The sequence below is a fragment of the Zootoca vivipara genome, chromosome 2 (genome assembly GCF_965207765.1).
Source record: "Zootoca vivipara chromosome 2, rZooViv2.hap1.1, whole genome shotgun sequence".
Lineage (NCBI taxonomy): Eukaryota > Metazoa > Chordata > Lepidosauria > Squamata > Lacertidae > Zootoca > Zootoca vivipara.
In genome coordinates this window covers 45,524,224-45,536,371 of record NC_142584.1, presented here as the reverse complement: position 1 = coordinate 45,536,371, position 12,148 = coordinate 45,524,224, and the positions used below count along the sequence as shown (strand labels likewise).

At 40.2% G+C, this 12,148-nt stretch overlaps 1 protein-coding gene across 2 annotated transcripts in view; it reads left to right on the top strand.

Annotated features, from left to right (window-relative positions):
- SLIT3 (slit guidance ligand 3) overlaps positions 1-12,148 on the top strand; it is a 409,547-nt gene that overhangs the window by 302,525 nt on the left and 94,874 nt on the right. For both annotated transcript variants that reach the window (XM_035105175.3, XM_035105174.3), the window contains exons 15-16: positions 7,325-7,475; positions 8,344-8,418. In XM_035105175.3, coding sequence (XP_034961066.1) covers positions 7,325-7,475; positions 8,344-8,418 — 226 coding nt within the window. The remainder of the gene's footprint in view (positions 1-7,324; positions 7,476-8,343; positions 8,419-12,148) is intronic.

The following is a 12,148-nucleotide window of genomic DNA, read 5'->3' as shown; positions in this document are numbered from 1 at the left end:
TTATACCAGTATAATTGTAATGGTCTCTGTTATGGATTCCTACTTTGCTTACAGAACTTCAGTTACAGGGTTTCCCAGGAAGATGGAATGACTATTCATCCAGGTCTCTGGTGTAGACATGCCCTTTATCCTATGGGGACCATCTTCAGATCAAATGATGCGGGAAGTAGAATGCAAATACAGATATTTGATTAGATGTAGTGGGGCTGTTGTTATGGGACTGAGCCCCACTGAACACTGTTGGGTTTACTTCCATGCAGGCATACTTAAAATTGTGCTGTGAGGGCAGTTTCAGACATAATAAACTTCCTGCTTAACTATCAGTGGCATATATGAAAATGCTGTACCCTTGCTCTAACATTGGTGGAATTTTAAATGAAACAAACGCTATCAAAATAATTAGGAGTATCAAAATAATCATAAGAAAATAATACATTAGTCTTAAAAGAGGCTGATGGTTTCAGAAATTACTAATGTATAGGCTGGATGCTTTATTAAGAAGAGTAAGAGTATTACATTTACTGTATTAAATCACTAGATACTGTGGTATATATGTTGTTCACAATTTGAGCATGCTCACTTCGTATGATCTGTCGAACATTCATTGAAGGCTGTCAATTTAACTGGATTCCTACCATACACCTTCAGAAATTTCTGGCCGTTATTCTCATGCACTAACAATCTGTGCTATAGGGCGGGTTTTTTTATTTTTTGTTTGCATTTATAGCAATAAGTATTGACTTCTTGAACTTCAGCTCCTTTATGCATGGGAGAAGTGGACAGCAGCTCACAATGAAATCTCCAGCTTGTGCTTCTCCATGCTGCTTCCTCTCAACGCTCCTCTCTCTTTGGCGGCTGCCTAACTCTGACTCTGACTGTTGATGGGATTTTCCTTTGTGCTTGATCTAACCATGTGGTAGAACAATACAAATTGAACATGGTTCTGTCAAGCACCATGGAAGGCTCCATGCTTTCCTGCAGCATGGCATGCTGGGATACTTCTGCTGTTTTCAGAACCGTCAAAAGGTGAGCTATTTTCTTGTTTTGACAGGAAAAGTGACTTTAAAAAGAATCATTATGGTTAAGAAAATTCCATAAAACTAGAAGGCTTACTGCAGATCTCACAAACAGAAAATCCTCAAATGGATAAAAACAATCAGAGAACAACTTGGCAAAAATCTTGCATGTGACTTTATTTACTGTACTGTATTTACTTATGAAAAATTCCAAACTGTGTCTTCAATCAAAACATGAACTGTAGGTGTTATTCAAAGAAATCCCAGCTATAAATGCAATATTGAAATAAACAAATATAAAAACATTATGAATGGTATTCAGAGTAGACTCAATTAAATTTGTGAATATGGCTGTTAGGTCCATTAATTTCAATAGGTCCAGTCTGAGTACAACTTAGTTGAGTACTGCTCTGTAAAGTATGAGAAATTATAACTGCAACAGTTGCATTAATTCCTCTTAAAATGAACAAATTGAACATCTACCGTGTTTCTCATATTATAAGACACGTCTTATATTTATTTTTTCCTCTAAAAAACACACTATGGCTTATTTTCAAGGGATGTCTTATTTTTTTCCTCCTCCTCCTGCCGCGGCCGGCATTGCTGCTGCACCTATCACTATGTCTTATTTTCGGGGTATGGCTTATATTCCTTGAATGCTTAAAAATCCTGCTATGGCTTATTTTATGGGTATGTCTAAAAATATGAGAAACAGGGTAATTCATTTATTACATTTATTACCTTTCAACTTTAGTGATTATTCCATGGCTGGAGAAATTTTGTAAAAGATGTTAGCATTGCATCGTTAGCTGAAGATGGTAAGCAAGGCACAGTATTTGGCTATGATCTGCACTTAACACTGATGATAGAGATGTGGGTGTTTGGATATCAAATGTAGCTATTTAAGAAAAGGTTGGTGTTGAACTACTCAGCATTCAGTCATAAAATTGTAGAATTGCAAGGGATCTCAAGGGTCATCTAGTCCATTCTGCTTGAAAGTGTACATGGTGACACAATTGGTTCAAATCCTTTTATTGGCCTTATTTAATGTCACAGAACCACCTCTTTCAGTTTAAAAGTCATTAAGTACTGCCAAGATAGTTGGGAGAGACACTGCTGAAACCCCCAGTTCCAGTGCATAGGTTGCTGAGATGTGTGGACCTTACAGCAATTGATAGCTTACAAAGAGGATGTTTATAGGATAGTGTGGGTGCAGCAGCTTGAAAATATACCGGACAAATGAACTTTCTACATATTAGATAACAGTTTGTAGTTACATAAGGTTGGAAATAAGTTTATTCCAGCAAACTTGTATGTGTGTATGAATGGATTGTCACGTGAGTGGCGCTGTTGTCTAAACCACTGAGCCTAGGGCTTGCCGATTGGAAGGTTGGTGGTTCGAATCCCCGCAACAGGGTGAGCTCCCGTGGCTCGGTCCCAGCTCCTGCCAACCTAGCAGTTCGAAAGCACTTCAAGTGCAAGTAGATAAATAGGTACCGCTCCAGTGGGAAGGTAAACAGTGTTTCTGGTTTCGCCAGAAGCGGCTAGCATGACCCGGAAAAACTGTCTGTAGGCAAACGTTGGCTCCCTCGGCCAGTAAAGTGAGATGAGCGCCACAACCCCAGAGTCATCCGCAACTGGACTTAACTGTCAGGCGTCCTTTACCTTTACCTTTTTATGAATGGGTTATGTATACGCAGCACATTCTATTTACTTTTTGTGATATGAAAACAACAACAAAAGTACATATAGCTGCAGTGAGTAGGTAGAATACTGGAAATACATAGTTAGAATCCTGATTCTTATATATGGACCTCCCTTCAATATATTTACACATTCCATGCTGGCAACTTGGGTAATGTACCACTACAATGTGTATGTGACCACTTGACAAATGTCTGTCTGTGCTGGTGTTTTTTATTGTTGTTTGTACCCTTATTGTCTGCTGAAGAATCCATCCGCATCTGTAATGGGACTGGTGACTCTTTCAGAGGATTCTGGGGCAGATCACAGGGCATATAATTCTGTTTACCAATGGCCTGGTGGCCTTCCCCATTGGAATGTCTCCTAAATTACACACAGCACTCCCCTTGCAACTGCATGTTATGGGAGAGATTTTGGTGGATGGACAAAATAATTTTCAAGGAAAGTCTTCTTTCCCCGTTGTTGATCATCTTATTGAGGAACTGCTATTAAGTCTCCAAGGAAATTAAAGCGTAGTTTGAAAACCCCTTGTCGATGTAATCCTGCTAAGTAATGTACATTGTCCATTACTCTGCTTTCCCTGATTTCTCATACATTTTGAAAGTATGGTAAAATGTTCCTGACCATTAGGCAGGACGATGCAGATAATCAACGTACTGCAGACTAAGAGATTAGTTTGGTCATCTGATTCCCATGTCTGGCTTTCCAAATAGTTGCCACTTGGTAAATGGTCTTCTCACCTCTAGCTAAATCTTGAAGTTACCTTTTCACTCTGCTGTTGCCTTCCACTGAGAGAACTTCAGTAGGTTGCTTTATTTGCTTAACATGCATTTGAAAAGTAAGTAGATCAGATGGTTTTCTTGAGTTTGCTGCCATCCACTCCCTAGCCACCAAGAAAAATGGAATAGTCTGGTGTATAGGATTAGAAGGAATGGAGCTACATTTTTAGTAGATTTCAAAAATTGGTTTCAGAATTGTCTTTCAAATTAGCTATTTTGATGAGCATAACAATTGAAACTATTACATGTGTAAATAGAAGTACCGGTAAAGTATTTAAAAGTGATTTCATGGACCAGGTCATTTTATTTGAATATTGAAGTTGCAAAAAAAAAGTATTTTCATGTTACGCTGAAGTTTTCAAGGTAATATTATATTCTGAGCCTCCTCTGCAGGGCTCCCCAACCTTGATTTTTATGATTTGCACATAATGCTTAATGTTGTACCTCTTGAATTGCACCATATCCACTTTAAGCCTCATGGGAACCTGCTGATAAAGTAATGTATGTAGAGATGGACGGACACCTATAACTGGTAATGCAACCAGATGGCTGGCTTTCACATTAGTTTCTATAATGGGAATAACATGATAGAGCAGCCACCTGTCCAAGTGATCTCAAGGCTCAAGTTAAGTAGTAAATTTCCTCTCTTTGGCAGTTGATTGCTGCTGCCTTACAGGTTGATGGGTCGCCTGGAGTACTTGATAGTGGCATGTGGTGTTTATCACTTGACACTGCATGGCCTCTAGTTAATCCATATTTAAAATTTTAATATACACATATATACATAAGCAGTAACCTTTCTTTTTCCTTACTGTTGCTACATCATCTTTACTAAACATGTGTGGAGATACCATGTCCTTGCCCTGTCCATAGCATCCCAAATCCTTGTGCATAGGATCCAAGATTCAGTGCCAATGGCCAAAGTATTAAGATGGCATGCAAGGTTTTGGAGTGGGGCACTGGGGACTTGGAATCTGCTGGATCCTAAGACTTGCAGATCACCTGGGGGTGGGTGGGCAAAAACCAGAGGGAAAACCCTCACACCTTCTGCCCTCATTGATAGGAGTCAATGGGATTTGGAATGCTACGGAGGATATGCTACTCTGCGCCTCCCTGGCCGTCCCCCCTCCCTAGGCATCTCACAAAATACCAAAAACATAAAAATAACTCATAATGTATTTTCAAACCATAAAACCAAAATCCATAAAACGTTTAAGATCCAGGCATTCAGTGAATGAAGAAGTATTCAGTGCAAAGCTGAGTGGTTTACACGCTTCAGTGTGTGATTGTTTGCATGCCTGTTTTCAGGGAATAAGCTATATATAAGGGGGTGGGGTGCAGGGCCTGTTTCTTAGATGAAAATACAGCTTTCTCATTCCCCTGCCAAATTTCACTTTGCTCCATTGTTTGAAGCACTTTCGAACCAACTCAGCTCTGAAAGTGAGACAGGTTGGGAGTATTGGGTGGGGTGGGGGGTGCACGAAGCAGCACAGCAAGGCAGAGGAGGGTTTAGTTTCCCTCACCCATACTCAGCTTTTCATGTAAAAAAAAAAAACCCCAGCAGCCTCCATCTGCTGCTTTATACATAAATGGGGAAGACACATGAATAAATACATGTGACTTCCCCTGTCACATCTAGTTTGGCTCCAAGGCATGCATACTAAAAGTGAGAGAAAAGGAGAGGGAATTGTTTCGTTTCATTTTACATACCCAGCGTTCGTGATGGTGGTGTTATGTTACAAGAGGTAATGTGTAGCTCATTTTCCTTTCTGTATCATAGTCTCATATTTGGTGTAATATTTATTAGTTTTCCCTGTAGCAGCTCTTATTAGGTGTCGTGTGATTTAAAGAAACCAAAGTATTTCTGAAGTAAGTAGGAAGGAAGCTATTCCACTCCTATCTATATAAAAACTAAAGAAGTTGAGTTAATTGGCTGAGGCAATTCAGTGCATCTGTGGCTTAGCTGTGATTCGAACCCAGTTCTTACCTTCATTTTCAGCAAAAACATTACACTGATTAACCAAGCATATGAATGGTTGCCTCGGAAGCCTTTTGCAGGTGAAGACGATCCTTGATCAAATCTTTGAATCCTGTCCTATGTGTTTGATTTTAACCAGATGGTGCAAAATTTAGGCTATAAACAAAATATTTAGATGCATCATTTTGCTGGATACAGAGATGAAAGGTGTTGAGAAATAATGCAAGTGGGACCTGCAACAAAATGTTGCAGTGTCTCTTGCCCACTAAATACACCGATCCTGTTCAGGGTTCTAGTCATGTCCTTCTCAAGATTGCCAGAAGGTAGCTGTAAGAAGCTCAAGCAGGTAAAAATGTGTGTCCCTCCCTTTCCTTCTGGCTTCAAAAAACTTGCTTATGTGGAGCTTTCTGTGTGGCAATTTTTGAAGATGTGTAGGCCTATATTTTCTGCACAGCTCTGTTCTGTTGCCATTGCAGGTGCTGGTGATGTTCTCAAACTGGATCGTTAAAGCTAAAATTAATCCAAATCTATGTACACAAATGCCATCTTAGATTCAGGTTTTTACTGAGGACCATTTCAAACTCTTACAGTTTCATTGAACGATCCCTTCCAGGGACTCTGACCTGGGCCCCAGGTTATGGGTGCCCATTGGCCCTTGTGACATAATGTGATGTTGTGTACATCATGGCGTCATGTTGCATCAGTGGCGCGGCAGCTCCTCTAAGGCCTTGTAGCGTCTCAGAGATTACGTACAAGACCTCACAAGACCTCCGAACGCAACTTCCTGTTTCTACCAGAAGTTGCGTTCAGAGGCCTGGCAGGGCCTGGAACGTCACTTCTCAGACCTCGTGAGGCCTCGCAAGACCTTTGATGTGAATTCCAGTTTTTATCGGAAGTTGCATTGGAGTCCTGCTTGTGGGTGCCCTGGCCCCCAGGGCCCCCTAGATCTGGTGCCCATTATCCCTTCCAATCCTTTCCTTCCCCAAAATTATTCTTATGGAAAGTTATTGTTTTCAGATAAATGAATTTGACACAGGGAAATCAGTGTTCCAATTGCAACTGGCTTATAGAGTCCTGGAAAAGTTAAGAATGATTAGGTTTGTTAGGATGGTTGGACATCACAAATTATTTCAGAGAAATATTTAGTTGTTTCCATAATTAACTTTGAAGTGAGTGGGCAAATACTGCATGATTGCGTCTGTGCTGCCAACTATTTGATTGCATATCCATTAATATTTTTGGCTGCCATAAGCACAAGGATCACATTTAAACCTCCAAGTAATATTTCAAAAAAGAAAATAGAAGCTGAAAAGATTGATTTGCTGAGACTAAATAAAAAGGCATTTCATTAAAACAAGTCAAAGGGGGGTCTGAGTTGTAGTACAATAGCAGGCTGAAGTAGGCAATTCATCCTAAATATACACAGTACCTATCATGATTAAAGTAGAAACGTTTGCAAGTCATGTTACTTTCAACTGCAGTGTTGTCTGTTAAAATTAAAATATTTATCCTTGCAAAGCAAACTCGTTGGTTTTAAATATATATGCTGTTTCTAAGTGGGTTGAATGCTTTATATTTCTGTCAGTATTTGTTCTAACATGCTATTTGGTATAGAATGATGGATATTAATACCACGACAAATACTTTCGAAACAGTGAAAAGACACTGGAATAGTCCTCTGATTTCTGGAACTACATTGAAGTGAATTATGCAAAACATTTCAAGCATAATCTGGACTGATTCTTATGGACTTCCCTAAGTAAATGGAAATTCTCTCTTCTCCAACTCTTACTTCTGACAGTTATTTTATAACTAGCTATTTACCTGGAAATACTTCTATTTTGTAGGTTCAGAAGACTACAGGAGTAAGTTCAGTGGGGAGTGCTTCATGGACCTTGTCTGTCCTGAAAAGTGCCGCTGCGAGGGAACAATTGTAGACTGTTCTAATCAAAAGCTCACTCGACTTCCCAGTCACCTTCCGGAATATACCACAGACCTGTAAGTCTGGCACTTTTGTCAAAAAAATATAGAATGCTCAATTATGAAAATATTTCAGTTGTTCCTTCCTGCTTTGCTAGCTGAGCTTATACATTTTCAGAGTTATCAAACTATGATGTAAAATAAAAAAATTCCTTCAGTGGCATCTTAAAGACCAACTAAGTTTTTATTTTGGTATGAGCTTTCGTGTGCATGCACACTTCTTCAGATAACAACTTCAGATAACAACAAACTATGATGTGTGTATCTTGTAGTGCAATTGCCATATTGAGGCCTGATATTTAGTGGTACTACTTTGGAGGAAATGAAAATCTGTCTAATACAGCTTTATATATAAGAACAGGCAGGCGAACTTTGCCCTCCAGATGTTTTGGGACTACAACTCCCATCATCCCTGACCACTGGTCCTGTTAGCTAGGGATGATGGGAGTTGTAGGCCCAGAATATCTGGAGGGCCGAGTTTGCCACATGCTTTTGCATTTTTATTTATTTTTGTTATATTTATTTATACAAACTTACTGCACACCATAATTTTCAAAGGCTGTGAAAATGCAGTTTATAGTAGCATTTATATTCTGCCTTTCCTCCAAGAAGCTCAAGGCAGTTTATATATCCCTCCTACCCCATTTTATTCACAATAACCCTGTGAAGTAACATATACTGAGAGAGAGGACAGAGTTAAGGTTATCCTATGAGCTATGTGGGATTTTGCATCTAGGCCTCCCCAGCACTAGTTGAGCATCTTAACCACTACATCACACTGACGATAGCTCTTTGCAGTTAATATTTGTGTGACAAATTTACATAACATGTAGGTTCATCTGAGGCCTAATGTGTTTTACATGCTTTTATTGTTGTTTTTCATAAGGCGATTACATGATAATGACATTTCTGTACTGGAAGCTACTGGAATATTCAAGAAACTCCCAAGCCTAAGGAAGATGTAAGTTAATTACCTTTTTTCAATTTTTAATACTGATGTGTTAATACATACAATGATTTAGGGAGGAAGCCTTAGCACATTTACTAGGGAGTAAGCCCCGTTGAGGCCAGTGTGCTTTGGTAAGCATATGGGACGCAGGTGGCACTGTGGTGTAAACCAGCGTTTCTCAACCGCTGTTCCGCGGCACACTAGTGTGCCGTGAGACGCTGGCTGGTGTGCCGCGACGTGACGCGACGAGAGGGGCGATTTGCATTGTTGCGTGCCTGGCGGCCGCCAATAATTCCCCCCTTCTCCCAGATCCAGATTTTCCAGAGATTTACAGCGAGATCCATATATCAAACCAGTATAGGGCCAAACCATTTCATCCACCTCATACAACATTTATAAGTTTTTACCCCACTCCCACTCTTTCCCACAGCTTCCACCAACCACTTTCCCCCCTCTTCTGCTGTCTCCCACCTATGTCTTTGCATCTAACTTCCCAGAGCGTGCCCTGTCCTCCCCCTCTCACTGGGAAGACCAGAGTCCACTCTGGTTTGTCTTTGAGGAGTTCTTGAATCCAGTCCTTTTTCTGTTCCACATCTCCCACTTGTGGAACATTCTGCCATCCTTCTTCTTCCTCTTCCTGTTGCGCCAGTTCTCCGTCTGTCGTGAAGATGTCCAGTGTTTGTACTTTCTTTTTTTCCTCCATGTCCAATTTAATAATTTCCATGTCCATCCCTCTTTCTGTGCAGCTTTCTCCATTATCCTCTCTTGATTGTTTCTCCTGGTTCAGTGTCAGAACGCATTCCCGCAGCAATGTGGTATACAAGTTCAATCCCTTTCTGATGTCATGTAGTTCTGCAAATATCTTGTGCCAAGGCTGGTCTTTTGCAGCTGCTGTGTCCAAAGCCATCTTATCTGCTCTAGTCCCGTGGGAAACCAACCAGTTGCACTACAGGAAATGGCGGAGGGCTCATTCCATAACTTTGTAATCCATTTTGTTGCCCAAACTGGTTACTTTGTCTTTTAATTCTCTTGCAATCACCTCACTTTTTTTTAAAAAAAAAAAATTGTTCACTTTGTATCCCAGTCCAAATGTCCTTTCTTTTAATTTCTTTTTAATTACATTCCTCTTCTTCTTTTTAACACTTCCTTCACTCAGGGTTCGCTAGATCTGGTTCCCTGGGGGTATTTCTTTTAAGCCAATTGTTAATAAATTATTTAATTTGTTCCCCTTCCTGGCAGGGGATCGGTTACTGTATCACAGTCTCTCAACTGGAAGAGGTCGGCTTCCTTTTTATACCTCTTCCGTGCCCAATTTCATCAATTAAAAAATTTTTTTTGAATCCTTTACTCACGGTTCCCCAATTTCGATTTCTTTGCGTTGGAAGAATCTGCTGCTCTCCGCCACCGGCAACGAAGCTTTGCTGCCGCGAGGGTGACAGTGACGCTCAAAATGGCCCCTTCGACTACCACCCCACTCTGCCGGGACTCTTGTCGAGTTTGCCGGCAAGTAGAGGAGTCGGAATTCGGGCACCGCTGAGCACATTCGTCCTCATAAAGCTCAATATGAGGCTCTTACGGGCAGCCGCGACGCTTTTCGCGGCTCCCCCCCCCTCGCGGCGCCGTTTACCTCGGAGCTCGAGGCGAACGCAGCCGGACGGCGCTGGCAGCAAACCGGAAGCCATGATGGCATATAGTTTTAACAAGGAAGCTTTAGATTTGGCCTGTACATAATTGTCAGGTGCAGAACGGCTTAAAATATGGCATATGTTCTTTTTGTGGATGGCACACCAATTGGGCAGCCGCTGTTAGTTTCCAACTCAATTTTCTTGTGGCAAAAAGAATCCTTGTACCACCAAGAGTACAGCATATATTCACATTACCCCTGTGAAGGGAAGTTTTGATTTGTGGTGCAGTCATTATTTTGCATCATGGGTTGTGCAGAATATTTGTATCCTTGAGAAAGGTATTACTCAAATAAAACTTGGTATATGTTTTTAAAGTTATGTTAAATTCTGTGGTATAGCAAGTTGGTTCTTGTCTGAACTTGCTGTTGAGCTTGCAAGGCTACATTCACATCTGAAATGAATTAATAATGTGCTAATACTAAATTGCCTGTACCTGATGCCCAGAGTCAAAGTTAAAGGAAATCATAGAGATTATATTTATGTATTGATGTCTCTTCTTCTCTTTTCCCATGTCCACAAATAGTGAAACATCTGGTGCTCACTGTTTATACCAGGCTATGCAAAGGTCTCAGTTCCAAGGGTGTCTTGGATTGCTTTACTCAGTTCTAGTCCAGCTAGTGTGTGTCTGATGGAGCTTTGTAGATCTTGATCACAAAAATAATGGGAGAATTTATATAGCTTTGTAAAACTGCCATAAAATCACTTTAATTTAGAGCCCAGAAACCTAAAGTAGAAAATATATATCAGGATAAACTGACAAACTTTTGAATGTTGTAGTTAGTTTAAAAATATACACATACCTTGATTTTCTTTTTCTTTTCTTTCTTTACTTAATTTCATGAGATTTTATTAATCTGGCACTGTGTTGTTTAGTCATTTAGTCGTGTCTGACTCTGGTACTGTAACTGTCCTCTTTTTTATTTTTATTTTTAAGGAGTAGGGACAGTTGGACAGAGCCACATTGCTTTTCAATAAATATGGTGTGGAATAGCCATGTTCCTATTTAGCATTTTATGTTTTATGAAGCAATAAATTATCTGTGCCCTACTCTTGGCAGAGGATAAGAATTTAAGAGAACAGGTGCAGTTCAGATGCCTGTATTCTGGCAGCAAGAGGTAATAGTGCCTTGCAGTTCATCATAAAACAGTCTCATTAAGATACACCATAGATGCCTCCAAGCAGAAAGCTCTCAAGTTTTTTTTAATTACATTTTTAAGCTCTCCCTTACCTGTATGCTTTTTTGTCCCATGAGAAGGAGGATATATTGTGCTCCATATTGCAGTGTTAAAGTCAGACTTAAATTAGAAACTATTTCCTTATGCACATGATTATTTCCTAAAAATCGTGAGTCAGGGTTGCTCTTGCCAACTCCTGCTCATTAGAATTCTGAAAGTAATTTTATTTTGTGAAATAGTGTGAAGCCCAAAAGCACTTCAACAAAGATTTATAATAAATAATTTCATGTTTGTCCAAAATGCCTCTAGTGTATCAAACTCCTCTTAATTTGACCACTGTCAGTTAACAGATTGGAATAGGCAGTCAGGATCCAATCACCTATTCTCATTCTAAAATTATCGTTGTTAATTGTATAGTATTATAGAAGGACTTGCATGCGAAAGTGACAGTAATGGTAGGCCCAGAAGAGATGATGGACTTCTGTATTAAGGTATTATGGTTGTTCCATCAACATCAGCACTTCTGCTTGTCGGACAGAACAATATCTCCTCTCCTTCCCCCATGTGTTGTTCTGGGGGCTTCCCCAACCCTCCAGGGCAGATTTGGGGGAGGTATTGGGGAGGCAGGTGAATCCTTGTTGTGCTAGCTGAATCCTTGCACTGGCTTCTGCAAGTGTCCTAAGATAGGTACATATCTTGGCTCCATATGAAACCATTGGCTCCATCTAATGCAATGTTGTCTGTAGGGTTGCCAGACTCAATAGTGGACAGGACTTCTGTGCCTTTAATTGCCCTGCTCTCTTTTGAGTCTGGAAACCTTAAAGAGAAACCAGCAGACCCTTTGTTTAATTTCCAAGCAAAGGGTCTGCTGGTTTCTCTTTA